Source organism: Calypte anna, chromosome 2 (assembly GCF_003957555.1).
Source record: "Calypte anna isolate BGI_N300 chromosome 2, bCalAnn1_v1.p, whole genome shotgun sequence".
NCBI classification, from domain to species: domain Eukaryota; kingdom Metazoa; phylum Chordata; class Aves; order Apodiformes; family Trochilidae; genus Calypte; species Calypte anna.
This window is the reverse complement of record NC_044245.1, coordinates 139,732,871-139,751,668: the sequence shown is the minus strand read 5'-3', so window position 1 is coordinate 139,751,668 and position 18,798 is coordinate 139,732,871. Positions and strand designations below refer to the sequence as shown.

The 18,798-nt window shown below is 40.1% G+C and overlaps 1 protein-coding gene across 2 annotated transcripts in view; it reads left to right on the top strand.

The window, feature by feature from the left end:
* The window catches only part of TMEM65 (transmembrane protein 65), a 34,237-nt gene that overhangs the window by 11,106 nt on the left and 4,333 nt on the right, over positions 1-18,798 (top strand). For both annotated transcript variants that reach the window (XM_030444449.1, XM_030444448.1), the window contains 5 exons: positions 11,650-11,694; positions 13,664-13,731; positions 14,974-15,028; positions 16,766-16,808; positions 17,564-17,669. In XM_030444449.1, the coding sequence (XP_030300309.1) occupies positions 11,650-11,694; positions 13,664-13,731; positions 14,974-15,028; positions 16,766-16,808; positions 17,564-17,669 (317 nt within the window). The remainder of the gene's footprint in view (positions 1-11,649; positions 11,695-13,663; positions 13,732-14,973; positions 15,029-16,765; positions 16,809-17,563; positions 17,670-18,798) is intronic.

Genomic DNA, 18,798 nt, shown 5'->3' with positions numbered 1-18,798 from the left:
CAGTAGGCTGATTTTTACAAACACAAGTAAATATGTGATGTCACAAATGTAAGATTAACTGTTTTGTTCAAGGCGAAGAGATGTAAGTTGCCAGTTGGATCCACAGCTGTTTCGTCTAGTCAAGATTTTTGCCAGAGGAAAGAAATGGGAGTGCAGCTTGAAATCCTTCCTCCCCTCCCATAATTTTCTTATTACTTATATTATCTAACGACATAAAGCAAAGTTTATAGGTAGCTGCAGAAATGGCAGTGGTGTTATAAATAATCAGCGTGGTGACCTTTCACTTGAAAATGCTGGACAGACTTCTTGTAATTCTGTGTCCCTCTCCCTGAAGAGCAGCAATGTAACAAATGTGCATTTGTGGTTCTGCTACAGCACAAATGGCCCATGTGATGTGGGGTGTTTTCAGTGTTGGTTTTATTTCTCTGGGTTGGATGCAGCCTTGTTTCCAGGGGCTGCTTAGTTCTGTTTTGCAGTTGCTGAAGAGCCATGTGGCTGAATTTTACTGTGATTTGTGACTGACCTTGTGTAAAAGCTCAGGTAACAAAACACAAAACACTAATTTTTCTTTCCCAACCATGGAGGAAAAAATAATTTAGATGTTTTCCCCACTGTGGGGTAAGAGCACAAACAAGCTGTGGACAAGAGGATGATTAATAGATGTGATTTGCCTGCATGGCTGTGGATTTACTATTGACTTTGCCCAGGTTCTGCAAAGGGAGTTCCTGTTCTTTCCTCATCACAAAAATCTCTGGATGTGCAGTCCCTTTTCTGCTTTCCATCACTGGCATTCTTCTGTGGCCTGGCTGAGCAGAAGTGCCAGAGTAAAGGAAAATCCCAGATACATGATAAGGAGTGAATTTAGGAATGGAAGGAAAAGTATCAAATCACCCCTTGCAGTAGCACCATAACTTTAGATCACTTCAAGGTGCAGTTTCAAATTTGACCTAAGGTTCTGCCTTTCCTGTTTTCTCCTGGGAAGTGCCATGAGGGTTTTTTTTCTCAGGCAGGAGTTCATTTTGGGATCCCTCTATGTGTAACAGCACTCATCAGCAATGCTGTTTGTGTTCCACTCTTTTAGTAGTGCCAAGTACTTGCAATTACATTTTTTACTTCAAAATTCCTCCTTTTCTTGTGTCTGGGGAGGGAGTTTTCTCTTATTCTTTCCTCTGGCTCTTTATCCAGGATTATTCCTCCTAGGATCACTGGCAGCCCCTCCTGTGTTGCACAGCACTTCAGCAGTGCAAGAGGCAATCTCAGCCTGAATCCATCCCCTCCTTGCTTCTGGAGCACAGACTGTGTACATTGCCCAGATTTTGGAGAAGCAGCTGGGAATGAGGGAGAGAAGGACACTGGAGGCAGTGCTGGCCCTGAGATCAGCCTGCATTGCATAGCATAAAAAAAACTGTAGGAATGCAAATTTAACTATGGTCTCCAGTAAATAACTGGCATCACAGATACATCACTGGTGCAGGCAATACATCTGTGCTACAGCATACTTTTCATTTCCAAGGATAAAAGTGTTAAATAGATTAGATTCCATATTTCCTCCTATGTAGGAAAGAAAACAGGCTTATGTGTGCAGAAAACCTTGGATTCAGCTGTGGGTTTGTGTCTGTAATTTAAAAATTCTTAAGCTGTTTAGCAGATCTGGGGGGGGTGGAGTTGTAATTTCAGTGCTCACTGGAGTCTGTTGTGCACTCAGAGCTGAAACTGTGACAAAGGAGCAGGTAAAAAAACCTTGCAGTGGGAAAGGGAAAATGTGCCAAGTCAAAAAACATCTATGCTTGTTGGGACCGGTCTGTCATCAGTGGGCATTGAGTTGTTTCCTGGGAAGATGAAGCAACATCGGGATTAAATAAATGGATCAGATGTGAAGAGAGGTCAGGAAGAGGCTTTAGAGGGAGCATGTGCACAGCTGTGGCGTGACGTGGGCTGAAGCTTTTCTTGGCTCTGCAGTTCAGCTGGATGTAGAGTGAGGGCTGGTGCTCACCAAAGGCTACAGGAACACTGACCAGGAGAAGAATTTTCTTTTTTTTTTTTTTTTTTTTTTCAGAATAAAGGCAATTACTTGAAAGAGCTAAAAGCAAACTCTAAAATTTTCACTTATAGGAAGAGTAGAGCTTAGCTGTCTTCGGCCTCCACTTTCCTTGCTTATATTACTTAATTTACAAAGTCAACAATCTTAGTAATTTCAGATCATTTTCATGAACAGAGTGAATGTTTTTAGTAGAACTTAAAATTCATGGGCAGAATAAATGACTAAATATAGGTGCATAACAACTGAGCAGATATTCCGTATTCTTATAACATAAAAGCCAAAAGAAAACATTTTGAGGTTGAGTTCCACATAAACTGTATTTTACCTATTTTTACGTTATACAACATTCATTCCTCCAACAGTTTGCCAAAGATGGCTGATATGCAGCTTGGCTTTGGCTATGCAGAGAGCCAGATCTTGAAGTCTGACTCTTTTCACAAATGCAGCCAGAGGCTTTGCTAAGTTATGTGGGGAGGGGAAGAAGAAAGGTACCCAGGTGATGACTCCACTGCACTAGCTCTGGCAGTTGGCTTCATTCCTACTGTGTCCTGTATTCATTAGGCATTTATAGAGAGAGGTACAAATTATTTGAGTGTAATTTATGGCTGGAACTTAAAACTTCAGTGGTTTCTTACTGTGTTCTTTTTCTGTGGACAGGTATGCATAGTTTCTTAAGAGCTTCAGGCCAGGTCATACTTTTGTCTTTTTTTAACTCTATGCAGTGAGAAATTAGTAGGGCCATAATTACACTTCATGTGAATCTGTAACAAAATGTTTTAACATCATTCATCTGTCCACTCTGTCTCGTTCTGTGTAGCTGTCTTAATTCTGAGACAGATTAAAAGCAGTAAGCTATATGTATTTAAAACTATTTCAGAGAGAAGCTTATTTCTGTAGTCTTACTTGTTTTCAAGGTGGTCGTCAGGTAAGGAACTGAGCTTTCTTCTTGATGAAAGGCTGATACTTAGTGGTATGGGATTTAATAGCAGCTTCTCTTCAGCTTTCTGTAAAGATCATAGTAGATTACTATTGATGGGAACAAAAAATCCCACTAGAGCCATCAGATTTACCAATTGCTCTCCTGGTGCCACTGCACTGCTGTTACTGCCTGCATGTGGTGGTGGTGGTTGGCAGGGTTGCTGCTGTCCAGGTACGGATGCTGGTGCTGCTGGTAACAGGGACTGGGAAGCAGTGCTGTTGCCAGCCTTGGATCTGCTGTTATAGTGTGCATCTCTCTTAATATTAACCACATCACTTTTTTCTCATTTCAAGACCTTTGGGTACTGCAAAAAGCAAAAATTCATTTTCTGTCCCTGGGAATGACAGTATAAACAATAAGTGTCTTGAGATAGCCAGTGGACCTTGTTGACTGCATCTGCTATAAGGTTATAAGCACTCCATGTTATTAACATGCTCTGCTTTGTGCTAGGGCAGAGGAGGAGCATGCATCCCGTTTTCCCCAGGTGCTGCACCGGCTGTCATTGGTCATTGTCATCCTCCAAGGGGGTGTGCTGCTGGCTGCAAGCACATGGATCATGTGCCTGAGCTTGAAAGCCAGCACTGCTTCCTGTTCTTTACCTTTTCAAAGTACCTGCCCCCTCACCCTCCTTTCCGGGGGAAGTGAATGTGGTTTGGGTCAGCTGGGGGAAGAGCACAAAGGTGGGGAGGGACGGGGAATAAACAGACTCATCTCTCATCACTTTCTCTGATTTCTTTTTCAAAATAAGGCCTGGGGGGAACACCATTAAATAAAGGCTAATACAATTGTGTCTATAACTCCCTAGCTATTTCATGAGCTCTTCTGTGTAGGCATCAGTGGTGTCTAACACTGCTCTATTTAAAGGTGATGAAAGCCCTCTGCTAGATCAGATCTCTGGTTGCATACAGGGCTCTGATAATTCTGGTTAACAAATCTTTTGTGGTGTTCCACAGAATTGCTTTGCTTATCCTCTTACTTGAACCTGCTATGGAGAATAGCCACAAAAATAATATTGCACCCTGATAAACGCACAGATACTGTGATCCTACTTGTTTCTGGTTCAACACTGCTGCTGAGCTGCTGCTCTGCTTAGCTGCCACGCAGCGAAATGATAGATACCTCTAACCAGAGATGTCCAAGAAAAAGCAGTGCTGACAGACGTGCCAACACGTCATTGTACTGGAAAACAGTTAGATGAATGTATTTGGGTGAGATTAATTCTGTTCTGATGTTAGTCTGAAGTACCTGTTTTTTCTGTAGCTAGTGGGAAAGGTGTTAATGATCCCAGGAGAAGATCCATTCATCTAAAGATAAGAAAGTTGTCCCTCCTCTAGCTCCCAGGAACTGATTGCATTGAAATGGGGAGGGTGAGAATGGAAAGAAGAGCCAGCCTTAGTTTGGGATGATGAATATTACTTTGATTTGTTTGAGGCAGAGAATTCTGACTGTTTGGGTGGCTTGCTCCAGTCAAGCAATTGCTACAGCGAATTTATGTCTTGGCACCACTCAGCCACAGAATCACAGAATAGGAGGGGACCTCTGAGATCATCTAGTCCAGTCCCCCTGCTAGAGCAGGTTCACCTAGAGCAGGTTGCACAGGATCATGTCCAGGCAGGTTTTTAATATCTCCAGAAAAGGCAGCATCTCTGGGCAGACTGCTCTGTGCTTTTATTACCCTTAAAGTAAAGGAGTTTTTTCCCATGTTCAGATGGAACTTCCCGTGTTGCAGTTCATGCCTGTTGCCCCTTGTCTTGTCTCCGGGCACCACTGAAAAATAGAGTCTGGCTCTGTTCTCTTGACACCTACTCTTTAAGATATTTGTAAGTGTTGATAAGGTTCCCTCTTGGTCTTCTCTAGGCTAAACAGACTGGGGTCTCTCAGCCTTTCCTCATAAGGGAGGTGCTGCAGTGCCCTAATCATCACTGTAACCCTCTACTGGAATCTCTCCAGTAGTTCCTTGTCTTTCTTGAACTGGGGATCCCAGAGCTGGACATAGTACTCCAGATGTAGCCTCAGTAAGGCAGATTAGAAGGGGAGGCTGACTGCCCTTTACCTGATGGACACTCTCCTACTGCACCCCAGGATCCCATTGGCCTCAAGGCTACAAGGACACAGTGCTGGCTCATGGTCAGCCTGTTGTCCACCAGGACTTCAGGCCCTTATCTGCAGAGCTGCTTCCCAGCAGGTCAGCCTCTGGTCTCTACCAGTGTGGGGGTTTATTTCTCCTTAGGTGTAGGACCCTGTGTTTGCCTTTGTTCAACTTCATTAAGTTCCTTGCTGCCCAGCTCTCTAGTGTGTCCAGGTCTCATGGAGGGGCAGCAGACTTCTGATGTGTTAGCCACTCCTCAGGTACCTTCTTTTTTTTTTTTTTTTGGTGTGAACTTGCTTGTGTAGAAATGAAAGGCTAACATTTAAGTTTAATAATCACTGATAAAAACCTGAATTAGGTCAGGAAAGAAACCTTTCAATGATGAAGATGGTGATTTGAGTCTCTGGATACCTGATCGCATTTTAAGCTTTCTTACGACTTTCTGGTCAGGGTTTCCACCTTAGCTCTCTCTGTTTTATTAAACATCTTTAAAAGGGTCTGAACAGTATCATGTTTTTGGAAGGGTTAACAGGATAAGTATATTGTATGCTCACAATATTGATCATGAACATGCAGTAAGCACCGCAGAGGAAGTTGAAATTAAGTTCTGTGATATTTAAAACTGGACTATCCTGCATCTGGTGATAAATAATGTGTTTCCATTGCTAAATACGTTGGTCCTAGGGAGTAACTACTGACCACTAGATGAGGCAGTGCAGAGTGGTTGTGTTTCCAGTCAAGTTGTTTATTTTTCTCCTTTGGAGCAGGCTTGATACATCCATTGCTTGTGGCACTTAGCCCTGGATTTGTCCTGGGTCCCATATGTCCAGGCTGCCCACCTGCTGAGAGGGGATCCCAGGAGGGTACTATCCCTGAAATCATCCCTGAGTATAGTTCTGAAGAGAACTGGTTGGCTGATGTCAGCGAGCAGACAGCACTCCAGCAAAGCTGGAGTTTCAGTTTCAAATAAAGATGATAATCTCTTCTGCTGTGTCAAGATTTTTTCAGGGATTGAGGTGGAATGTAATCACTCAGTAATTTTCTATAGTGTTACAGAGTATAAAAAAATCTTAAATGTTCACAGTGTCCTATTTGTATTTATGCAGTATTTTTTTGGATGTAGTTATCTTTTCAGGGTTAGTCAAGAAACTATTCTGTCATGTCCTCTCTGTATTCATCTCTTACTAGTTCTTTGCTCTGCTCTCGTGTGCATGTGACTGAGCAGGACAGCAGCCAGCTTTATATTTAGCACTGCACGAGTCAGCATCCTCTCATGCCTTAATTGCTGTAGTAACAGGAAACCATTTCTGAGTTATAACAAATGTTGCAGAATTTTTTCTTTGCTGTCAACTTGTGGATTGCTTGTTCCCATTTGGAATATTAAGGGAACATAACTGAAGATTAATGGACATGGTTTTCAACTTCGTGTTTTGCTGTCTGCAATGAGATTTTTGCAGGTTTTCTTAAAACATTGGGAAAAACAGGAGAAGAACAGAGGTGTATGGAGATGTGTCTTTTGAGTTTGTATCATGAACAAACTCATACATAATAGTCAGAATTTACTCGTAAGAATACACCTTTAACTACTGATCAATGCAGTAGCAGGCATCTCATTTCTAGGCTCCTGTCCTGAATTTTGGCAGTAAAGATGTAGTATGTACCTACATGTAAAGGAGTACTTCATTTTAATAAACACAACAATTTATTTGATTTCTTGTTCTGTGTAACTGAAGCCCTTGCTGTCTCTGTGCTGGGTATCTGAATGATTTGCTGAAGTGCAAAACCTGAGCAAATTTTATGGAGGAAACCAACTGATGGATTTGAGGCATAACTCTCGCTAGCTTCCAGATGAGATACTAAATTTCAGAGCCCACAACAAGGTTATAATGGAGCTAGTTCATGAATATTTTTTTTGATTCCTCTTCCTTACCTTCCTGGTATTAATTGTTAAATCATTAATCTTAACAATTTGGTCATTATTTAAAAATCTCTAAAACAGTGCTCATATTCCTGTCTTAGGTTTACCAGTAGTCAGCAGTAGCATTTATCTTTTCCAGGTAGCCCTGGCCATAGTACTGGCTGTCACTGTTATGTGTTTCCTGCATTTGGGTGACAGTAACAGATTTAGCTATAAAATTTTATGGCAGTGTTAGCTGCAATCTGAATAAAATGGAATAAAATGTGCCTTTAGGCTTGCATGTTCCCTTATATGCCAGTTCTTAAAAAAATGATAATTCAAAACCAGGTGATGACAGCTTGCTTTATTTTGGTTACTTCTTATTTATTTTTTTTTACCAACTGCCTCTTGGTTTAAATTGGCTACAATTGGCAGAGTTAATTTAACCTGCTGGATTTGGGTACAGATATGGACAATGGTGTTATTTATGTTGACAGTTTTGTATTGTCACCCCTGGGTTCTATCTGTTAAAAAAAAAAAAAAGACCTCAGGGTTTAGTTAGAAAAAAATATACTGTAAATTCAAAAAAGGATCAAGAAGAAGTATGAGGCAGTAAAAGTTTTTTCTTTCTCCCTAGACTTTCCTAATTCAGGGCTCATGACTTGCACTGCACAGACCTTTGTTTATAACTTAATTTATAGTAACAAATGTCCATTTGAAAATAGCAGTATTCCTTACTCTGCAATTTATTTAATTTTATTCCTTCTGCGGCTGGATAAATTTGGGTGACTTATTCAGCAGTATGGCACAAAAATAAGCTGCTGGATGGCTGTCATGAAATGCAGTACTGCAGTAGTTTAGGTTTTTTTCCCAGACATTTAGATTCTGAACTGTTGGATTATGAATCAATTAGGTTCTTTAAAGGGGGTTTTGCAATTTGGATTTGTTTTTCCCTCCAGTAAAACAAACAGAGGGCCTGTTTCCATTCCTGTACTCTGAAATTTTTTTCTTGTTTTTTTTTTTTGTTAAGTCTTGAAAATTCAAATAGTCAGAAGAGCTTCCTAAGAATAAATACACTATTCTGAAATACATTTTGGTATCTAGAGTATATAAAAAATTGCTTTGAAGACTTTTTTTAGCTCTCCATGAGACGTATTCCCCTAGTGCCTTCATATCTTGCAGAGGTTTGAAGTATGCTATGTTTTAAAGAGGTGCTATTGGAACTGATTCTGTAAAAGATTATTTGCTCTCATTCCACAGTGGTTATTTAATTTTTTTTTTCCCTCCCAGTGTTCCAGCATTAAACTGAGCCATGGCCTCTGTGAGCAGAGCTGAGCTGGTCCAGCTCCTTAGCTCCTTTCCCTGCAGAGGGCTGTGCTCTGTGCCTGGCAGTGACAGAGCAGTCAGTCAAGTCTTTGTGCTGAGATGAGAGGCTTGGCTTGGTGCTCCACAGCCATAAAGCCTTTTTCTTGAGCTTGTTGCTGCAGGTGTACTGCACGACAAGGTCCTGAACAACCTGGTTTGATTTGACTCTGCTTTTGGGATAGGCTGCAGACGTGTGTCCTGGCTCAGGCAGGGGGTGTCAGGAGTGGGGCTTTGCTCTCTGGGGCCTGGGCAGGGTTGACTTGCATTTAGTTGTCTAAACTGCTTCTGTCAGACTTCTCCTGTTCCTGTCTCATTAAAATACATCCCAGATTTCTTTTTTTCCAAAGTTATGTTATCTCCATAATGAGGTAAGCTCTATGTCAGTTGTGGTAACTGATTAGTTTAGCAAGACTCCCTAAAAAAAGAGGTTTTGTGTGGCAGGAGGATGCTGTTACCAACTGTCTGTGTTTAACCATGACACCAACTCAGTTCCCTGTGGCCAGATAAGAGTAGCCTGGTCTCCAGAGCATATTGCCACCATGCTGTCCTTTGGGGCTTCTCTTTTAATGTGTAACTACCCTAGTGTTGTGGAGACACCTTAGGTGCCCTGCTTCATAAAATGAGTATTTGGCAGGAATCCCAAACCACCAAAACAGGTTGTATCGATGGTAAATAATTTTTCCTTTTATTTTATCCCTTGCTATTTCCTTGAACTGTCCTCTACTTATCTGTCCTCTGCCTCCAAAGTAGTGTCCCCCAGTCTCTCTCCTTTTAAAACCTTCCCAAGGTAGTCCTTGATTTATGCTCTGAAAGAAGTTCATCCTTTTTAATTAATGTGGCTTGAAACTCCCATTAGTCATAAAAGTGTAAAAGATTGGTTTTTTCTTCTATCAAACACTTGCCTTCAATTCTTCCCCTTGGTAGTAAGTTATAAAATCAATTATGACTGGGTTTTAGCTTTTAATAGCTTTTTAGCTAGTCTGAAATGAGTGTAATTATGTAGGCTGTCATCTGCTATCAAACTCAAACATCAGTTGTAGGGAAATTCACAAGACTGATGTTCTAGAGCTTTGTAGCATTGTGTGACAAACTGGGTAGTCTTCTGTCTTCTGTGTTGGTACCCAAAACACTTCACTTGGAAATTGTCTTAACCAACTGAATATTACAATCAGGGTAAATTAAGAAAAGATTTCTTCCTCAGAAGAATGTTTCCTGGAAGCTTATGTTCGCTCTTAGAGCTTTTTATCATGAAATCCTTGTATATGTAGAACTAGGCTTGAATAATAGAAGGTACTCCAAAGGGGGGGGATGGTTTCAGTGGCAGTGTCCCATGAAGCCAAGGAACCATGCTGGTTGGTGTGATAGCTTCCCATTGAAGCAGAAAGCTGTGGAGGGCAGGACTTTCTCAGTGACCTCCTGTGTTTGAGTTCATGGTTTTGGGTTTTCATTCTCTCCCTGGCATCCAGCAGGATGGAGCCAGAGGAGGTTAGGAAAGCTCCATCAGAAATGTGATGGTGCTGGTTTAGGCTGCCTGGCCACACCCAGGGCATCTAGAGAGAGCTTTTGGAAACAGTGACCTCAGTTAATTAGTATCTTTGGTTCAAGGTGTCTCTGATTTTCCCCAGTGCTGTATGAGTTTACTGTCTCTGAGAAAAGCTGCTGAAATGGTCATACTGGTGTATACAGGCACACTCTCTCATGCTTCCCTAAAAGCTTTGCCTAATCTGCAAGGATGGAGTGAGAGCATGTACAGACAAGTGCAGAAGAAGTATGGGGAAAATGGGTCCTGTCCCATCCTTCTTGAAGCTGCCAATTTTGGTCTGATGTGTTCTGTCTGTTGGGCACCAGTGATGCCTGTGGCTGTGGAACACTGGCTCTTGCTGGGCTCCTCTCTATTTCCCATAGGCTGTTTGGTTCCTCCTCTGGCCTAAGGTTTGAATCTGTGAGTTCTCTGGCATTTTCTAGAAGAGAATAAATCTTTATGTATTTTCTTAATACTTGGGCTGTATTTCTGTCACTTGTGTGGTGAGAGCTTCTGTAGAGCTTAAGTGATTTATCTGTTGGGCAGAGGGAAGCAGCAGCTCTTCAGTAACTGCTAGATCTTGAAGTTTCATATATTTTAAGACCTTAAATTAATGAAATTATTTTGGAAGTCTGTGTCCTGGTTGGCTGAATGTTGGTGTTATGGTCTAACCATTTTTTAAAAAGTTAATTTTTATGAATATTTTCTCCTTACAATAGCTTTGAATATAGGAGTGATTTGCACGCAGGGATACTCCCTCCAAGTTGCACAGTTCAGGTGTGTGCTCAAATGATTCACAGCCTGTGCTTCCAGTATTTTCATGTACATGGCTGCCCCAAGTAAAATTTGAATACTTGAGGTAGTGTTGTAGGCTGCTCTCATGTCCTATCATTTTTTACCTTTGCCTTTAGAAACTGATGAGTGGAACATATAGAAGTGATTTGTCAAAAGTTCAGGGTTCATAATACAGGAAGATTTTTTCTTTCTGCTTCATAGAGGTGTCAAAATCTACTTTTCTTTAAAAACAAAAAAACCAAAAAACCCCCTAAAAAAGTAGCTTGTGTTCCTTCCTTTGCCCTTGTGAAATGGGTAGATGTTGCTGCTGGGTTCTGTGCATCACCTGTAATACACTGCATTAGCTTCCTTTAGAGTACTCTGTCAGGCTTAGGAGTGATGTGTCTTTCCAAGCTCTTAAATGCTTTTGAGGCCAGGATACCAGAAACATGCACCAAATGACTCAATGTGATCTGCTGTTACTGAAGTCAGCAGTCTCTAATGTCAGTGTAGTTTTTTCCTCTTATTTTCATACTAGCTATTAAAAGATGCCTTCTATCAGAACAGAAATGGCAGAGGTTTTATGCACTTTCTCTGAAGGAAAGAAGTTTGCTGCATGCTTAAAGGACATGTAAATAACAAAATACAGTTCTCTTTATGTCCTAGTTTTACTAATTTAATGTGTTTTTCTAATTTTCAGTAATTAGAATGGCTATTGGGCTGCCTCTAATATATGCTGTTACTTTGAATAATGACTTATACTGGTTTAGTCTTGTAATATTATTCTAAAACTTTTAATATCAAGTTATCTTTCGTAGAAATAATAGAAACGTAGTTGTGAAGCGTTTGTCTTCAAATTTTAAAGCTGTTAAATAACATAACTGCTTTTTTGCCTGCTAGTGATTTGGTAAACACTTTATAATATAATAAACTGATTTTTTATATACTAGCTAACTTTCTCATTTCATTTTGACTTCTCTAGAAAAGTTGGAGGTTGCACCCCCATCTCCAGGACAACTGAGACATGGTAAAAGAAGAATGTTGAATGTGGCTCAGTGCTTGTGCTGTCTGTCTTTGAATTCCTTCATCTTTCTCCTACAAATGCTGGTCTGTCCTCATCCTTGTCATACGGAGTAACAAATCCAAAGGAAGCACCAACTGTCACTGTCTTCCTTATTTCATAACACCTCAGCTGCAGAATGTGCACCATTTCGTAAAAGTAGGACAGAAAGCCCAAATGAGTGTGGAGCTTAAAGCCAGCAGCAAACGCTGTTTTTCTAAGTCAAGCAGTGTTGGTGCTGCAGTACCTGGGGGGGTTGTGTTTAAGCTTAGAACCACTGAGTTGCTTCCTCTCACATGTGTTTTACATGGACTGAGAAGTGGGATAAAATTGCAGAAAAACTGGAAATAAGTTTGGTATATTTGGTATAACACCATAATCATTCAAATTTTGATTTATTTTGCAAATCAGTGTATTGTTGTGTTTATATACTCTCTCATTGAGCAACTCCTACCATTTCTTTGGGTTTCTTTTTTGTTTGTTTGGGGTTTTTTGCTACTTGGTCCTTGGGGTTCTGTCTACTCCATGGATTCCAAAATTCTGTTTATTTCAATAAGAATTTGCACTCCCTTTGCAGCTTCAGAGTTTGATCCACACATTTAAAAAAAAATGGAAATTTTTTTTATATATCCTGTACTTTAGTCTTTTATGTGCATTTAAGAAGGGATGTGTGTCCTTACTACAGTTACTGAAGTCCAGACATATTCTAGTACCTAAGCATGAAAGATTTTGTGTGGCTCTGTTTTTCATATGAACATAGATTCATGCTGTCTGCAAGAAGTAAATCCAAGAGGAACTCATGCTTTTTTTTTTTTTTCACGTGACTCTGAGATTCATGCCCTCTTTCTTCTCTCTTCACATTTGCATCTCTGTAAGTTTAGAAAATTAGGAATGACTGTTCCGAGCTGAAGTAGGGAAAAAACCAACAAAATAGCTGGTTCATTTTAAATGTTAAAAAAGCAAAAAATATCTAAATTTCTAAGCTCTATTTTTAGTCAAGTGTCCTTGAGGCTGTATGAGTCTGAAGATGCTTGCACCTTGAGACTCAGCTGGAAGCAGTGCTCTGCAATTCAGTCTCATCTCCATCAGATGTTTACAAGCTAAAACTTGAGAGAGAAAATGGAGCTAGACAATAAAAAAATACTTTCAAATAGGATTTAGGAGCTTCAGGAAGGAAAAGATAAAACACATGAAACCGAAGGTGGATCTTGATTTCTTAATGTAAAGAGGAGCAGCTTCAAATCTAACTTGTCCTCATCACAGAGCTCAAGCAAAATCAAGATACAGAAGTCTGGGTTGAACAGTGCGATAGCTCACACTGTATGACACACAAGTGAAACCCATCTCTGTATGTGCAGATTTAGCTGACAGAGTTCTGATAAGGATTGGCTGGTTCCAGGCAATACTGCTAAAATAGGAATTTTTAGGAATGTGTGAAGAAGATGGAGCTCTTGAACAGGTATAGAGAATAACTTGCACAGAAAAGAGCTTTATTTCAAGCAAGAGAATGCAGGGAATCCAGGGAGACAGTTTGGCAGTCTTCGGTGATACTGCAACATCAGTCAGAAAGACTGTAAGTAGTATCATATTTTGTGTAGTTTTAAATATTTATGTTGTGCAGCTAGTAGACATAAGTGGCTTTTATCCGAAATTATACAAGCATTTGCAAAGAGTAAGTTGGTTTAACTGTTTCTTCACAAGAAGTGAATGAGTGAAGTTCACAAGAAGTGAAGTTATGTGAGTTAATGCTGCAGTGTAGCAAAGGGTTTTGCCAAACCTGTCAGAAATAAAGAAGTTGCTAATAGAAGTAGGAGGAAAGGGGGTTTGTGTAAATTGTCTTTGTTTCTCTTAAAGGCAGTACTAGACTGGTATTTAATTTGTTTGTCTGAACTCCTTTATAAATATTTGTTTTTTCTTTGTTACTTATTTCTTCTAGTGTTCTTCCACAATGCATTACCTTTTGTAGGGTTTGGATTTTTGGATAATGCAATTATGATTGCTGCGGTAAGTTTATATTTATTCCTTGATCAAGTCAGCATGAGCCATATTGTTCAAATAGTAAATGAGTAAATAAAAGCTTCAGGAAGACTCCATTCCCCCTGTATCAACTCATTAATTTCCAGTTTAATTTTTCTTTTTTAAAGAGAAAATTGCTCTATTCAGACTTTGCAGAATGCAAAGGAGTTCTGTTCCTTCTAAAGGCCAGCATTGTAACTAATTTTACTGAATTGAGAAGGGAATTGCTGCTTTTTTGTCTCAATTTTTTTTTTTTACTGCCTGATTATAATGTGGTTATCATGTGTTGATGAATAGGACTTCAGGTTTTTAACGATGTGGTTCTTTGTTCTGAGTGATTGCAGACACTGTCAGTGCTGATGTTGATTTGTGCTGATGTTGATTTGTACTGATGTAGCTTGGCATTTCTGAGTAACACTTGAGATATTTTCCTGTTCATTTGAAAGACAAAATGGGCTAGTGGAACAGGAAGATGAATGAAGAACAGAGTTACTGTTCCTCAAGTATCAGTGACAGTGTGATCGTAGTTGTGAGATAATTCAGGTGGGAAGGACCTACTGTATCTCTGGGCTTGTTCTGGTTTGGGACTTTCTCAGGGTGTCTAGAATAACCTCCTGCTTACAGCAGAATCAGCTGTAAGGTAAGAGAGAGTTGTTCGTGTTTTATCCTGTGGGACTTCAGAAGATTCTAGGACAGAAACTACATGGCCTGTCTGGGCAACCTCTTCGAATGCTGCACTGTTCTCACAGTGGAAAACATTTTCCTGTATCCAAATGGAACATATCTTGTTTCAATTTGTGCACATTGTCCGTCATCTTTAGACCAGGTACTGCTGTTTCATTGTGCAGTTCACTATGATTTTGTTTCTTCAGCTGAGGAAGTAAGGAGCTATGATAGCATGTTTAAATTTGTGTTCAGTATTTGCAGACCTTTGCATTCAAAACAGTGCATTCTGATAAGAAATACAGTGGGGGAAATGTTACTCAGAGATAGGGACTATGGTTTCATCCATTTGGTGGCCATTATGAAACAGTATAAAATATTAAAAGTATATCAAGAAGTAAGCTCTTGTCTTAGGGAGAGAAATACATACGCCAGGATAGAAGGAGCTATGCAGATCTAGTAGAATTTAACATAAACAAGCAGTAAGGAATACTTTTGTCAGCTGAATCAATATAATCTTATTTTAATTCCAGATCTGTCAAATAATGAGAAAACTTTTTTTTTCAGGGAACCCAAATAGAATTGTCAATTGGAGTTGTCCTAGGAATTTCAACTATGGCAGGCAAGTAATAAAAATGCAGTATGTGTAAACTAACATGAAATACTCATATATTTTAGGCTGAAAAGTGGGCCACAGGGCTGGAAATGGCTCTTCCTTGGTCTTGCAGCTGCCTTTCCTAATAAAGAAACAACCTATGGTTCAAGCAAGGACATATTCCATTTGCAGAAATGGATTTCAGTCCAGATAGCTTCTGAAATGTTTGTTGTTGGTTTTAATCTAAATGTTCAAGCCCTGGACCATGCAGTAAAGTGCATTTGTATTTCTGTAAGGGAAATGCTCTAAATTCCCTAGTGCCTGATGTTGATGTCTGTGTGTACACCTATTTGTAGGCTGCTGTTAGCCTGCTGTGCTAAGTGCAGAGCAGTGTTGGCGTCTTTTTACTGTGTTGGCTGTGTTCTTGGTGGCTTCTCTGCCTCGGTGTGATACCGTGGGAAGGTCCAACACCCACCCTGCTCCTGCACTGGGACAAAACTGATAATCTCTGCTCGACAGCTTTGGTGCATGTGCAGTGTCACAGGGAAAAAACTGCTCATGGATCCCACCAACTGCAGGTGCAGCATTGCACGAAAGCACACAGGTAGCTGAATGAGAATAAATATAGCAGAATAAGTTAACAATTTGGAAACTTGCAACCTTCTGTTGCAATGCCAGACAGTCACAAGCAAGCTTACCTCAAGGAGATTTGTCTTTCAAGTGTGTAACTTCATTCAGTCATACATGCAGCATTTATTCCTAAACTGACACAGTTCACAGATATGTTGATCTGTTCATCAAAGATCCGTATGTGAGTAAATACTCCTTCCTGCTTCCAGTGCTCCTGTGCATCTTCAGGCACTGGAAGGCCTTGCTTGGTGTCCAGTGTTAGCTGTATGAGACTCTCAACCACATATGGCCATTTTTAACTCTTAATCTGGAAAGCTGCTACACTGATTTCTAGGTGTCAGTGTTGTCTTTTTCTATTTGTCAACTTCATATAAGTTGAGAAAAATAGTTGCAGTTCCTATTATTGTTACTCTGGTGCTGTTGTTACAAACTGTAATAAAGTCAGAAGAAAAACTGAAATAACTTCCAGTCTTCTATGCTGTATACACCAAATGAGGGTGTTGCAGATGAGAGTGGGTCTTAAGGTTGCTTAAAGAATAATGGATAAAGATATCAGGAAAAGGTGATTTTTAATATAAGTTTATAAAAGTGCAACTTAACAGAATTTGATGGTAAGGCTCGCTCTATTACTCCCTGTGTGGAAGGGGCATGTAAAGGTTGGAAGTGGATGAGAGTGATTTATACAAGGATCACGGGACAGGGATAGGGGAGACTGAGTCAGGAACTGACAGGAATGATTTGCACAGGAATTAGGGAATGAGGAAGACCCTCCTGATGAACGATGCAGGCTGCAGCTCAGCACCATCCCACAGAGCTCTGAAGAGCTCCCCTGTTAAGACCAGTAATTACAGGGTCCAAGATGATCGAGTTTGGTCAGTACTTTTTCACAAAAGCCATGATTTGGGCCAGACTGCCTCAGCTCACTGCATCTGCTGTAGAAACAAGAACAATGTTAGGCCCCTGCACTTGTGACTACAGTTAAAAACAGTGTTGTCTGATCTTGGTGTTGCAGGGTGGCTCAGAGAACAGGGAGATGCGTGAACCATTACAAAGGGTCCCTGGGGTGGGGAGGGGTACTGGTTGGTGCTGTTTGCAATTAATACTTTGTCTTCTCTTCCCTTGTTCTCATTCCAGCTGCAGCTTTGGGAAACCTTGTTTCAGATTTAGCTGGACTGGGGTATGTCTGGATGTGTCTTAAGAAAAAAGAATGTTAAGTTGGTGCTTAAGCTTGATTCAGTGTAGTCTGTCAGTAATGCTTGCTTTTAAGGAAGCATAAGAACAAAAAGTGAGTTCATTAAAATACAAAGTGGAAAAATGCTTTTTTTTTTTTTTTTTGTGATCTAGTGCTGTAATAGAAAATGGCTAATAGACATCCTCAGATAATATTATGCCTAGATTGGAAGATATTGCTTCTCCTTAGATAAAATGATAATGTATCTTCAGGTCTAGGCATGCCTAGTTCTAATTCAAATGGATGCAGCTGAATTTTTTATTTTCTGAAGGAAATTTCTGGGTAATTGCTGAAAGTAAAGCTGTCTGCTAATGTCTCTTCTACCTGCTTTTTTTTTTTTTTTCTCCAAATACCAAGGCTTACTACTGACTAGTGCTTGCTTTTGCATGTAATGTTTCTTCCAGTAAAGGTTACTTACAAGCTCTACAAAAATAAAGTAACATTTGCATCAGTTATGTCCTACTGCCTTAAGTTTTTCTGGAAACACTGCATTTAAACAGTGAGAAAATTAGTTAACTTATATTGCAAACTGTGAACATCACAAGTCTGAATTCTTTCCCCTATTTACCTCCTGATGGCTTTATCAGTAAATTGAGGGAAACCTAATAATTTCAAGTCCAGTTCTTCAAGTATTTCAGAATCCTGACTAGAAAATACTGTCAGATCCACAGTTTTTTGTTATTGTTGTCTTGTCCTTCCAGTCTTGCAGGTTATGTAGAAGCTTTAGCTTGTCGACTGGGTCTGTCAATCCCTGATCTGACACCCAAACAAGCTGACATGTGGCAAACACGTCTCAGTGCACATTTGGTGAGTATCCTGTAGGTAGGCATTGTGCTTGTTTTTGTTAAAAACAAACAAACAACACTAATGTGTGATGAATCCTCTCTGTCACTTTTGCCATTAGATACTTACTGACCACCAACATTTTGTATGTTTCCTGGAAGGTTTCTGTGTGAGCTTATGTCAGGGAGCATCATGAGAATGGATTGTTCTGGGGTTGGGTGCTTTTTTGTGTGCAGGAAGCCACAAGTGACTGGCCATGGGGATGGTCTCTGCAATGACTTCATGTGTGCTCTGCAGATACCTGCGTTGAGCTCTGGCTGCTGTGCTAAGGTAGTTTATTTGAGAGTTATAACCCCTTAGTGATTCAGTCCTATATATATATATTGGCAAGTGCTTGCTGCTCATATACCTTTGTGGTATGTATAATTTCTAATATTCTATAATTGGCTTGGATATGAAAGTAGCTTTCCCCTGGGTGGTAAACTTTTAACATTTGAGTAATATTCACTGCCTGGGTTTTTAGTTATGGGACACTTACCTTGCAAATTCATTTTCAGGATGATTACCTAATTAACATTTAAACCTTTGAAGCAGTCCCACTTCAGCAATGAGAGTGTTAGTTTATTTTGATTGAAGAAACAGATTGTAAGAGACTGACTAAAGAAACAGATGCTTCTCTCACTTTGCCAGAGTGAACCTTCATGGGGAAAAGCAGCTTTGCATACTTAAGGGAAGAGAAAAAACACTTGCTGAGTAAAAGTTAAGGGGGAAAAAAGTCTGCATTTAGCAGTGCTAGGTCAGAACATCAAATCAGGAAGAACTGGCATGTTCTCAGTGGGCTGCCTTCTGGTGTGTCCAATACAAAAGTTTTCTTGGTGGAAGCTGAGCCTGTGGCAAAAGCCTGTCATTGCACTGCTGTTCATTCACAGTAATCTTCTGTGAAAAGAATTCTGAGCACCTTTTGCCTGTATGCTAGCATTTTTTCTCTTTATTACCTGCTGTCTCAGGTTTCCTAGCAGTATCTACCTGCTGCTGGTGGTGTGGCTTGAATGTTGCTTGTCTTACTTGTTTCATCTCCTCTTCACTTTTACATTTAGCTCAATTGTGAGCTGTTTTCCAATTATTTGTGCCTTTGCAAGCCATCATGTTTGTA